Below are 13,882 nucleotides of genomic sequence, written 5' to 3' on the forward strand. Positions count from 1 at the left end.
TCTGGTAAACAATATTATTGGTTGACAATTGATATAACTTTTATTCCTAATTTTTTTTAGTTTAAAATATATTACATATTTATCGTATAATGTTGAATCATTATTATATATATATTATGGAAATTGTTTTTATGAATAGTAAACTTTCACAACTTTTGTCTATTTTAGTCCCTAGACTTTATGTTTTTTTTTTGGCAGAATTGGTCCCTTTACTTTGTCAACTTTGGTCCTCATTTTTTAGCCATTTTGACACTTTTGGTCCTTGTAATCGATATTTTTATATTTTTTAGGAACCTTTTAATATTTAAAGTTTGACCACAAAACTTTAACGGTTTGATAATTTTGATCCCTTTTCTATTTAGAAACCTTTTAATATTTAAAGTTTGTCCACAAAACTTTAACGGTTTGACAACTTTGATCCCTTTTCTATTTAGGAACCTTTTAATATTTAAAGTTTGGCCACAAAACTTTAACGGTTTGACAACTTTGGTCCTCATTTTTTTAGACATTTTGACAATTTTGGTCCTTGTAATCGATATTTTTATATTTTTTAGGAACCTTTTAATATTTAAGGTTTGGCCACAAAACTTTAACGGTTTGACAACTTTGATCTCTTTTCTATTTAGAAACCTTTTAATATTTAAAGTTTGCCCACAAAAATTTAACGGTTCGACAACTTTGGTCCTCATTTTTTTTAGCCATTTTGACACTTTTGGTCCTTATAATCGATATTTTTACATTTTTTAGGAACCTTTTAATATTTAAAGTTTGGCCATAAAACTTTAACGGTTTGACAACTTTGATCCCTTTTCTATTTAGGAACCTTTTAATATTTAAAGTTTGGCCACAAAACTTTAACGGTTCAACAACTTTGATCCCTTTTCTAAAAACTTGCTAATTCCTACCGCTTTAATTCTTTAGCCATTTTGACACTTCTGGTCCTTGCAGTCAAAACTTATACATTTTTTCATAAAAACATGAACAAAACGGTCTGGGGCAAAGCCCGGGCTTGTCATCATTGCACTTTTTACGTCTGTCATATTTACCAATTCGGAAACAACATTAAAAGTTTCTGCCCCCCGTGTAGCGGGGGTAACCTTTCTAGTTATTCATTATGTCTTTTGTGTCATTTTACAATTCTCAGCTAATTACTGGCTAATTTCATCAAAGCTAGTGTTTCATACATAGTCTTAATATAAGACCTTGACAAATTAGCCAACATCCAACAAAAAAGAAGATTAAAAAATTGAAGACTGAGAGATTAAGCTAGAGGGAGTAATGTTAATTTTGTCACTTACTTTCATGTTATGTAAGCGCCACATTATCTTTGTCACACTATATAAAATTGTTGCAATTTAGAATGGATGGTTTACCACACTTTGTATTTATAGAGTGTGGAAATTATAAAAATAAAAATTAAAAAAAAAGTAGCCAAACATTGGTTGAAAGACCCTAACTTTCGTATTTATGAAAGACCCAAACTTTCATACTCGACAATATAGTTACTCCAAAACATGCTACTTTCATATTCATAAAAACAATATTTTACATTGATAAAGAGATTACAAACTACTGGATACAAACCGACTATTTTAAAGTGTTATATATTACATAACTTCCCAGGATTTTATAGTTTTATACATATGGGAGTGCAAAATACAATAGTTTCAAACTATTCAAAAATCTACTACCAATATATAACTATACTGGATGTTTATCTCCTGCAATTTGTTAAACATTGAGAGGGTAAGCGGTGACGCTTAGTGAGTTCAATAATAGATACAATATAACGTTATGTCATATATACTTTAATATGTCAGAAGCAAAGAGGAACAATGAACAACAAGGGTATATGTGAATCATGTGACAAACATTCCATATCAATCATTGATTTGATTTAAAGATATACAATCAATGAGACATAACAATTTACATGCTTGATATACATCAATAAAGCTTTGGCCCAAACGGCGCAGAAGATATACAACTTCGGATTAACATTTTGGTAGATTTCAGGCTTAAAGCCCCGTCTAACCTTCTGCCAATACCATAGAATATAATTCATTCTCTTACGGAGACATGTTCTACATGGCCAAAGGCTACATACCAGTACCAACGTGAATCTAAGTCCTTTCACTGATCACATGGTCAAAGGTATTTCTTTGCTATTAAAAATAGCAAATAAAATAATCCGGGAAAATAACCCAGAATAATAACACCGAAAGGCACGTAGCACATATAACACATAACATACAATTGTTCCTATATATTAAACTCACCGTGAAATAACCGGGGGGCTAAAATATTAATTTGGGCAGTACTTCGGCTCTAAATATGACTTTCGTCGTTGAAAACCGGGCTCTGCGAAGGTAGAGCTTCGAAACTGAAAAGATAATTTTTTCGGACTTTTCGGGAGTCTCGGGGCGTGTTTCGGGCTTTAGAATCAGTACCGGGGCTTCGAGGGAAGTGGAAGTAGAAGAAATATAAGTTTAGGGGTGAAAAGGGGCAAATTTCAAACATTTACCCGGGAGGTCTCGCACCCCTTATATAGGGTCGAGGTTCGGATCCGAAGCGAAAGGAAGAGGGCAGGTGGCTGCGAGGCTCGGACCAGATGGCAGCTTCGGCGAGGCTCGGATGCGAGGAGTCATCAGCTTCAGGCGCATCATCGGCTGGGTCTTCGGCTCGGACGCGGGGTGGAGGCCGATGCGAGGCGCGTCGGATAGCCATTGGACCGCACCCTCGGTTGAATCAGCATGCGACACGCGAGTTGGGCACGAGGCAGGCATGCTAGAATCACGTGACGACTTCGGACTCCTGTGCGACACGCGTCACTTCTCGGACACTCCACGCAGCAGCTTCGTACACGTGGCCAGCTTAGAGCGAGGGTGACGTGGCTGACACTATTCATACGAAAATTAAATGAAAAATATGCCAAATCTTGTAAAATCCATAACTTTTGCATACGAGCTCCGTTTTTTACGTTCTTTATATGCACCCGTAGCTAAAATTATGCTCTACAACTTTCGTTTAGACTTCGTCGGCTAATTTTGACTTTAATTTTAATATTATTATTTTTAACAGACCGGGACAGGAAAATCCGTTAAAAATTCATAATTTCTTCATCCGACGTCCGTTTTCGTCAGACTTTTACCGTTGCACTACAAATGACGAGACCTTCAATTCTCGTTTAGGTTGTGTCGGCTAAAAATCACTCGATCTAAAATTTGAGTTTTTAGCAGTCTACTGCTAAGCTGAAACTTCGAAAAATCATAACTTCCTCATACGAAGTCAGATTTTAGCGTTCTTTGTATGAAAGTTGATTATTTTCACGAGTTCTACAACTTTTATTTACATCACTAAGGCTAAAAATTAGTTTATTGAAAACTAAATTTTTACACGACAAAGTATTTTCCGGATTTATCACGGATCTTCGTTTGGTCATAACTTCTTCGTTATAAATCGGATTTCGACGAGGTTTTCGCCTAAATGTTTCTAACGAGATTATCTACAACTTTCAATAATAAAATTTTACTTATTCCAAATTTTATATTCTCGCTATATTTCACTATTTGGCTTTTAATTAGAATCTCATAAGACTTCCAACATTTTATGAGTGATTCTAAACATAATTTTACTTTATTTCTAGTAAAAACTATCTGTTAGAACTCAACATTCAAATTCACTTAATATTTCATAATATTATTTACTTAAAACACGATTTCAAAACGTGTATGTTACATTGGTGATCAAAGCAATCAAAGGAAGAGAGAGACTCGACGGAGATGTGTTAAGCTGTGTTGTCAAGCACTCATTGCCAAGCATGAGGTGCGGTGTGCACCAAGTCTACATAGGACGTGTCGAGCTCCTCGCTGAACGACTCCCTGTAGCGTTAGTGAACAAAAAAAGTTGTTTTTCATTTCCTGGTTTTATGATTTTGTATGGTTTTTTTATCATTTTGTATTCAAAATCAATCACAATACAAATATATATGTTTTATTGGAGTTGAACTAATTATGAAAAAATATACATAAGAAGCCCGATTATCCAAAACATCGCAATCCGGTAATAAGGATACTTCTTTTCCCATCTAACACCGGATAAAAACCGATCCAGATGGATCGGAACGAATCTTGTTTTCATTGTTCACGTAAAAACTTGAATCGGAATAGTTCGAATAAAATCCAATCTTTGTGCAACTTTACTATCAAGGGACAAGATAACAATGAGGACCAGCATTTTTCAGACTAACATCCACCAAAAAAATTACTTTGTACTAGTAAAGGCACAATATAAATATAATAGAGAAAATGTCAATCTAGTCATACAAATTTTTCCAGTTTATTTTAAATAGTCACTTTTTGTACTCTAGAGGAATGTACTCCATATTAGTGTGTTTAAAATATCATTATTGAGGAAATGAATGGGTAAGTTGTGACTTTTTGTCCGGTCACCAAAAACTACTCCCAAGTAGCAAAGTTGGTGCCATGTCAATAAATGAGATTGTTGTGGATTCCATTAAATTCAAATCTATTTAAATTAGAAATACCTCCTTTCTTTTGGTTCCTTTCAAACGAAAACTTTTGTCTTCTATACATTCTTCATGACAGCAACATATATCAAGACCGATCTTCATTTTCAAGGAGTGTTCAGCAACAAATCATTTTGCTACTTTGATAGTACACATCATGTTTTTGAGAATGTCAATTATGCATGTATGGACCTTAAAGAATGTGTTGCTTTTCTTGAAAGATTTACACAAAAGAAGTGTGTGAAGTTGTATTATTGTATGTCAGATATTGAATTCATTGAAGGTTTAAGATTGATTTCTAATGAACTTAAATATGTTGAGTTCATTAACATTACTTATCGATGTGATGTCCAATTGTCGATGTACATGGGCCATTTTGTTACTAATCTACATGTATTGTCTGATGAATTTGCTTGTTACGAGGAATATCATTCAGGTGTATCAGATATGTCAGGATAATTGGAGGACGATCGTGACCTATCCAACTTTATCACTCTAATGAATAAGAGAAACATGGAAGTAATTACATATGGAAGGGTGACACGGGAAAATCAAAATGAGGCTGACACAGGTGTTGATTCATATAATAATGTTGTGGATGATGATTTAGATGTTAATATCCCAAATGTTGATGTTAAAACAAGGTCCGATGAATTTTACCCTGGAAGAAGCAATTTCATGTACTAGGTATGAGATTTACTAATCCTAAACAATTTAAGCACATGCTTTGCAATTATGATATTGTCAATGGGTATCAATTGTGTTATAAAAATGATAGTAAAAGACTCTTGGTTAAGTGTTGTGGTGGCGATTATACCTTTAGACTCTAGGCATCATGGATGAGTGAAGAGCAATCATTCCAAATCAAATCTCTTATTATTGATAATAATTGCCCTAGAAATTTCAAACATGGTTCAGTTGTTAAGTATAAATGGATTGGTAGTCATTTCACTAAATAAGTTCTTGAGAAAGATAAATTCAATGTTAGGATACTAAGAGAAGATGTGAAAAACAAATTTGGAATATAAGTGAGTATGTATAGGAGAGCGAAGCAACATGCAGTGTCCCTTATTGAAGGTACCATGGTAGAGCATTATGCAAGTTTGTGGTCTTATGATGAGGAGATCAGAAGGTCTAGTCCATCCTTAACTCTAAAGTTGTCTATCAACTTTATGCAAGAAACACACTCACCCCAAAAATCACAACCCACAAGCTTATCTTGATCTGCTTCACAAAAGATAGCTTCTCTCTAACTGTCATGAACTCTTGATTTATCTACTTCCTCTTATTTTCGACTTCACTTGTGTCTCCATTGCAAGCAGTTCATAGTCGGTTGGGATATCTAGGTCCAACTCGTAGAAACCACCGTATGTAGAAGTTGGTTGATGTTATTGAGGATTGTATTCAAGAATAAAAGACGAAGGAAGAACCTAACTAGGTTTGTCCGCTTTACCACATGACACGGAAGCTAACTTGGGGAAGTGTGCTACAATGTATCTTATGTGGACCTCCACTTCAGCAACGAGTATCCTACGTTGGCGTCTACATCATCAAAAAATTTCATACGTTGCCTGGTTATTGGTCATAAAAGGTTAGGAGACTTTTTTAACTAATAAAATAAGACTACGTTTCCCGTAGAGTACCAAAAAAGTGACTTTTTAAACAAACAAGAAAATTTTGTAGGGCCAAATTGACGTTTTCCTAATATAATATACAAAATAACAATTATATTTTCATTATTTTGTAGTTTAACCAATATATTTCATTTTTTTTCCAATGGAAGCTTCCAAAGTTTGACAATTTTTAATGTCATCCATATCGACCTGCTATAACAGTTAGTGGCCACAATAGAAAATTTTGTTAATTGGTTTTAGCGAAAATTTCTAACACTAAGATGGTGGCGGTGGCGGGCCTGGCGGTGGCAACGGGGTAATGGTGAAGGTAAGTCGATGTTTGCAATAGTTTAGTGTGTTTGTGGGGGTGAGTAGGTAAAGGGTGGGGTTGGTAGTGGCGGTGTTGGGGCTTAGGAGCGGGTGGGTGGTGGTGAGGGAGGTGGCATGAGAGTTGGTGTACATTTATATTTTAGAAAAATTTAGACTTAGAAAAATATAAAAAACAATAATGATCAGTTTTCTAAAATTTTCTAAGTTTTTTGTAATTTTAGAAAACAAAAAAATTTCATTTTTTGTGAAAATTTAGAAAAAACCTTGAACTAAAAGCGTTTCCTATTGTGACCCTTCTTTAACCTGAGGACATAGCATAGTCGTCAAAACCAACAAAATAGCCAGAATATAGTGGTTTTTATAGATATGTATTTTCCCTATGCAAAAGGCCCATTTACATGATCAAATCATCAGTATTTTAATTTCCTAACCAAATATCAAATAAGAAATCGAGCTGATTTCTTAGTGGACTTGGTTTCTATTTCTATCTCATACTTACAAAACCTCATCATCATGTTGATATATCGACTCATCTTCAACAGGCAACGATGGCGGTGTTCCCGGCGGAATGGCGGCGACACCATTTTCTCCGGCGCACACGCAAAGAGCCTCAGCTTCACGAAGAACACCATCCACCTCAATTTGACCCGACAATTCGTTAATGTATTGTAAAAGTGTGTCAAATCCCATTTTCTCCCCCATAATTTTGGCTCGATTCCGTTTCAAGATTGCTATACACATGTAAAGATGAAGATGCTCACTTGGATAATGAGTCCATAATACCTCCCATAACCTCAATAACTTATCGTATTCAAACTCCCTGAAATTCATTCCATAAATAATTAATGATTATTTTTTGATTTTTGTAAATAACTAAATTTATATAATTGAATTTTCTATTTTACTTAGTGTTGTAAGAAAATGTTTTGGCTTGCCTTTTGAATTGTATAAGAATCCATCGGAAACAAAAGAAACAATTCAAGCAATCTTTCTGCTTGAAATAACTGTGCAACGGACTGTCTAACAATTCCACAAGCTGTGATATTGAAGAATCAAAATTGTCAGAAAATAACAATGTACTTTTTTTTTGAAAGTAGGATGCTATTAAAAAAAAGAAAAAAAAAAAAAGAAAGGAAAGAGAAAGAGAACCTTTGAGAGTGCAAAGAGTTGAGAGTGCATGCCATTCTGGTCACGGTTGAAATTTGGTCCAAGGCGTTCCATTAAAGAGACAAAACACCAAAATGATTCCGATTCATCTTCCATGATGAATAATATTGGTGATAGGAGATCACTCATTCCCTAAACAACATGTATAATATAATATGTATTGCTTTTATTTTTATTTATTAAATTAAATAATAAAACAATAACATATTTCATGTTTTTATCTATCAAGTCGTTCTTTCTGCATTAAGTCAAAAAGGATTGAAAGAACCGTCTAGATGAGAGTAAATGACGATTTTACCCCTGTGTCTAAATGCCATTTATTACCTGACAATAACCAAGGTCAAAATTGTAAAATGAGTAGGTCACCAGTATGTTGTGCAAAAGATCCACATTAGGGTTTTCATCTCCTTCATAAAACGGATGCGATCTGTCTGTCCTTACCTTGTAAAAAACAAATGAAATTTATAAAATATAAAAGGTGTTTTATCGTATATTATAAAATAAATATTAGGGTGTGATTAATATGTAGTTATACCACATCCTTTTCGATTAAACTCTTCCTGTCTCTAAATTTTGAAAATCTTTTTGCCTGCTCTGGAGAAATGCTCTGCATAATATAAGTTTTTGAAAAAAAAAAAATTATATTTCTTAATTAATCGGGCCTAAAATAAAAATAAAATTGAGCACAAACCTGCCATTGGTTTCTGATAATTTCATATTCTGACTTTTTGACAGCCATAAAATGTTGTCTTTCGATATATGTAGAGTCATATGCATAATATCCCAATAAGATTGGCCAAATCTGACATCATGTGTCACACAAAAGTTAGGTTCATTCAGGAGCATTTTAGTCATTTCATAAGGGGTTGAATGCAAGAAATAGCAATGTACTTTCATGTATTTGTACTTCTATTTTTTTTTTACTTATTAGGACACTATACTTTGGAAAATACAAAAATCTACTCAATTATAGCAGTGAAAATTGCTTTGTAATGTTGTAAAAGGAAGAAATGAAAGTAGAAAGCTGTAATAAACATCATTGTAATTGGGTGGATTTTTCAAAGTATAATCCTGTGAAACAGATCAATAAACTGTTACTAATTTTTGCATGTATCATGCATACCTCTTTTCTTATACTGTGCTCAACTCCACCATAGAATATTCTCTTTTTCAAAGCGTTTAGATCCTCAACTCGGCCTTCAGAATCCAAAAACGTAGCCCACTGAAAAAATATGTGGAATTAGGGAAGAATGGAATGGAATGTAAGAAACCTGTTTGTTCACTCGATGGAATGGAATGGACCAATCCTGAGGGAATTGGGATGGAATGAAAAATTGCAATACACCTTGTTTTATTTACGTAATTGTTCTTCACGAAAAAAAGTTTAGAACTTTATATTATTTTATTTAAAGAAAAAAAAATATCATTTTATCATAACTTATCTGGTGTTTCACGAGCTTTTATTATGTTTTGTTTTTTAATTTTGTAGATAAATGTTCATTAACAATAATCTACTCCATTCCTACATTTTTCATTCCATTCCTAAAATGGTATGCAAAAGCAAATGTTACCTCTTCATGGCCCAAAGGAGGCTGCCTTGGTTTTCCCCATACCAGTGATGTTTTATCAAGCTGCCAACAGATTAAAAAAAGCAAACTCGGTATTTAATAGTTGTCAAAAATCAAAATTACTAGAATTACAGCTTTTCCATAGAATTAGAATCTATTGGATTGATGATAATGAGCAATAGTTGAGTGTGTTATATAACATGTATTTAGATCTTTATTCAAGAAATGGAAGTTAATGTTACCTCAAAAGGGTCAGAGGGAATAGGAGCTTCATTGGAGGCTATTTCATGAGGTCTTTCTTGGTTATTCTTCTTGTTTTCATTAGTTCCAATATCATCAAAGAGGTTTTCACGAAATAATTGGGAGGTTGTTTCTCGTGCAAATCTTGTCACAAGGGAGAATTTTTCCAAAACCTGAATTGAAATATCACGTTTATGCCTACTACCACCATCTTCGAGTCTTTCTTGATTATCACTGAAGGGCGAATCGGTAAATGAAGATGAAGATAAAGCTCTTGGAAGCTCCATTGAAGATAAAATTCTCTGTTTGAGACATTAATTATAACAAATCCAAGATATACCCTTAAATACATGATGAAAGTAGAAAAGATTGGCTTCAAACCAAAAGTTTCACCTGAAGAGGATCTTGAAAGTTATTTACAAGAAACACGTTTGCATCTTCTGCAGACCTGTGGTGATAATTGACTTAAAATCATATACTAGAAGGGTAATCATGTAAAAAAAATATTTGTTTCATTAAAAATTACAGGTGAGTTATATTGCATAAATACAAATACCAACCTGGCAATAAAAACATGTTGCTTAATTGTAGCAATAAACTCTCGTAGTCCTCCATTATAGAAGTAAAGGGGAGGATACGCAAGGCCTGAACAAAGTTCCAATAATGGTAAGCTTAATTACTATAATATCACTAACATAAAATAATAATTTTATATGTAACTAATGTTAATAAAGAAAAATGGACCAAATATGGTGCAAAAGAATGCATGGGAATACCAGATGACAGAACAACAATAACATATTGCCACCCAATAGCTGGAGTGTGCCTACGAATTGATCGGATATCAGCAAAAGACACTGCTCTTATGGTATATAAATTTTTATCTGTATAAAGAAACAATTTCATTAGATCATTAATTTGGTAATAGTGGATAAAAATCTAATGAGGTATGTGATGAAATGTTATTACCTCTATCCGAGAGTCTAGCATTTGAGGTTTGCCCTGTATAAGGCATCCATGACTGTTATGAAACAAAGAACTGAATCTTACAATCATAACAAAATACCCAACAAACATATATCATAAACAAATAAACATTAATTTTACAACAATAGAACATTACCATAAATAATAAAGAATCTTGCTTAATCAACTTCAAACGCCCGCTAATCCTTACTGTGGCATACTGACTTGGATGAATTGTCACATGATCCTTCATGTATACTGTTTCTGCATTTTCTGGGTCAATGGGATTGTTTTGATTACTAGTATCATTCCCAGACATGATTGAGGAGCCCTGAGACATAAATCAATGTATAGTTAGTTAGTTAGTTAGTTACACATATATTACCTAAAACTGGATGTTCAAATTATCATTCAGAATAAACCTAAATCAATTTTGCATCTGTAGCTTTTCAATTAGGTCAATCATGTTCATAAAAATAAATAGATAACACTCGTCTTGTATTGCCAGATAACCAAGAAATCGAAAGATCACCACATTCAGGTTGCACTACTGCAGCATTACCAAACTTATGCATTTACTTGCTAAACTGATGACAATCTTCACGGTCGTATTATGTTTTAAAAAACTCAAAGGCAAGCATCAAGAGCTTCAAGTTTTATTCGATTGTAAGCAACAAATACAAATGAATGCAAGTCGTTCAGAAGCTACATAAATGTAAATACCGCGCAATAGATTTCAAATTATATCAAATCTACACCAAAAAGACCCCAAATGCAGAGGTTTTTTTGCTAAAAGTTGAGACACGAACGCGTGGAACAATCATCAAACCTGATTGAACGCTTATGAACTACTCTTAACGATAATGTTGTCGGGAGCCCTAAATTACACACGAACGAAAACTCAAGTGCAAACAAACTCCGCCATTATAAGCTTCCAAATTCATTCAATGGAAAATTACGATTACAAGCCGGATTATTCAAAGTTTATGATAAAAAAAGGGAGTGCAACCATAGATAAAGAAAAAAATCGGGTAAGTTGTGTATTGCTTACTTGTTGGGACGCGGCAGCGTAATCAGCGTCGTCCGCCAAATCATGAATCTCCGTTTCATCCATCGCCGCCGGTGGTATAGGGAAATACGGGGATTTGTCAGCTGAATATTTTTGGATTTTGGGGGTTGAGACAGAGAAAAAAAGGGGAGAATCGAGACCTGCTAACAATTTGAGGATGTTTGGATAGAGAGATTCCGCCTAACTTGCAAATAACGGCAACTATTCCCGAAATTTACAAACGTTCTCCGTGAACTTTCAGTTAAAGTTATATTTAACCCCTAAACTTTGACGAATTTAATAATAGGTACATCGACTCGTTGACTCGATTCATTGCCGATTTGAACCGTAAGTTTTTGTTGAAAGATGATTTTAGCCATTAAACTTCGAAATTAAGATTTGACTAAACTACGACCCATCTATCGATTAGTTTTGAAATAATTGCATGGCATCTTAAAAAAAATCATAGATTACTATATATTATGACAGATTTATATTTAGAGATTTTTTAACGGGAATCCACTGAGTAATTTTACCCATTCACAGAAAATAATAGGTATTGACAATATATCCTTAATTTAATTACTGGATATTAAAAGATATAAAATCTCAGGTTTGGAAACTCCAAACAACGTACAACTCACGACAAAACAACCTATAATCCTTCGGTGCCTACTTGTTCTTCAGCGCACTCTCAAACAGCAACTCCAAACGATTTTCCCATTGATGTTGTCCCCTTGAAAAAACAATAAATTCCCAATCTTATTTGCAACAATTTTGCAACATAGTTTCATACAAAAATAATCAAAATCATGTTCTTATTTCTACAAAAATTGAATCAGGAAACACCAAATGTTAAATCTTTTATGTCTCTGGATCCCTATGCACCTTCAAACAAATTCCACATAACTGGAATCAAATGCAAAACAAGCAAAATCCAAGTACCCATTTTAGTTTCTATTCGAAATTTATATTGGAATGGTTTTTGAGAGGTAACATCAAATGTAGTTTTATTGAAATTGTTTTGTGGGACAATAAAACTCGAAAATACAAACATCTTCTTGAATAAAAAGTGAATCCAATTCTATTATTTTCAGTAGCAGGTAGCAATATAATAAGCAAACACATAGTCTGCATATGACCAATACAAAGCATATGCTTGACCAGGAATCGAAACCAAAAATTCTAATCAGCATAAAATCAAACAGTTGGTGTGCAAGGATAATAGAAGTGTATAATTTCAACATTTATTGTTTTTTTATGTCCTTCGACAACAAACGATGGACCAAAAAGTTGCAAATAACTTATAGAAATTAATGATGAAAATATAAACAATACAATAGAAAATCTACAAGAGACTTGCACCTGCGAAACTGAGGACAATAACACCAACAATAAAATCGATAAATCTGAAGAACGATGATGAAGAGCCTGAAAGTCGAGAAATTGGAAGATGGATGTTGGACTTTTGAGCTCGATTACAAACAGACAATGGAGAACCTGATGATCGATTGATAATTACAAGGGTATTTTGTGCTCGATTGCTATCGACTATGGAGGCGTTGCAGTTACAGAGATGGGAGTATTAGGAGATGAAAGAAGATGGTGTTGTGACTAATGGGGGGTGTTTGGAGTTTGCAGAATTTTCTTTGTTCAATATCTACAAATTAAATGCAAGGGTATAATTGTCCGTTCATATTTTTTTCCTTGGATAGATAAAAACCCTCCGTTGATAAATCACCTCCCTTTTTTAACATGTGTTCTAATGTCATGTATAAAAAATATGAAATATTTTTTATAACATGTGTTCTAATGTCATGTATAACATGTGTTCTAATGTCATGTATTAATTATGAGAAATATTACCATAATTAAATATGAAATGCATTAATTATATGTAATATTCTTCGTAATTAATATATTTCATATTTTTCAATGAGAAATATTTCATAGAATTAATGTATTTTATATTTAATTATGATAATATTTCTCATAATTAATGTTAACATATTTCATATTTTTCAATGAGAAATATTTCATAGAGTTAATGCATTTTACATTTAATTATGATAATATTTATCATAATTAATGTTTTTAGGTGTGTCTTAGGGCATATATTAGAAAATCACTTCTATATATTCTATCCTCCCTGATAAATAATTTTGTCACATGTCACTTTCTCATTAACTTGGACACATGTCATTTTTTGGTATTTTTGAATAAATATTTTTTCCATTTGTCATTTTCTCATTGTTTATCTTTTCTTAATTAACACATCATATTTACACTTTAATTAATAATTGCGTTAATTAAAAATAACCATTAAATTACAATATTACAACTCATATACTATATTGAATATGTTTCCTTTAAAATCAAATTTAAAATTTAAAATTTAAAATTTAAATAAATTTTTGTTTAT

At 33.1% G+C, this 13,882-nt stretch overlaps 1 protein-coding gene across 2 annotated transcripts; it reads right to left on the minus strand.

Moving 5' to 3' along the window:
• Positions 1 to 6,809: 6,809 nt before the first annotated feature.
• On the minus strand, positions 6,810 to 11,650 carry LOC111878244 (uncharacterized). Of its 2 annotated transcripts, XM_023874749.3 has the most exons (15): positions 11,464 to 11,650; positions 10,570 to 10,743; positions 10,416 to 10,467; positions 10,223 to 10,330; positions 10,007 to 10,091; positions 9,840 to 9,894; positions 9,449 to 9,748; positions 9,210 to 9,269; positions 8,762 to 8,860; positions 8,330 to 8,440; positions 8,174 to 8,245; positions 7,963 to 8,079; positions 7,621 to 7,770; positions 7,407 to 7,507; positions 6,810 to 7,291 (listed from the first exon to the last, which is right to left on the minus strand). In XM_023874749.3, the coding sequence occupies exons 1-15, from the start codon at positions 11,524 to 11,526 to the stop codon at positions 6,967 to 6,969; spliced, it is 1,872 nt and encodes a 623-aa protein (XP_023730517.2). In that variant the 5' UTR covers positions 11,527 to 11,650; the 3' UTR covers positions 6,810 to 6,966. The 2 variants fall into 2 exon arrangements, with proteins under 2 accessions (XP_023730517.2, XP_023730518.2); XM_023874750.3 differs by lacking the exon at positions 11,464 to 11,650 and having other exon boundaries at positions 10,416 to 10,485; positions 10,570 to 10,694.
• Between the last annotated feature and the right edge of the window lie 2,232 nt (positions 11,651 to 13,882).

This window comes from Lactuca sativa, chromosome 8, assembly GCF_002870075.4.
Source record: "Lactuca sativa cultivar Salinas chromosome 8, Lsat_Salinas_v11, whole genome shotgun sequence".
In the NCBI taxonomy this organism is placed as follows: Eukaryota; Viridiplantae; Streptophyta; class Magnoliopsida; order Asterales; family Asteraceae; genus Lactuca; species Lactuca sativa.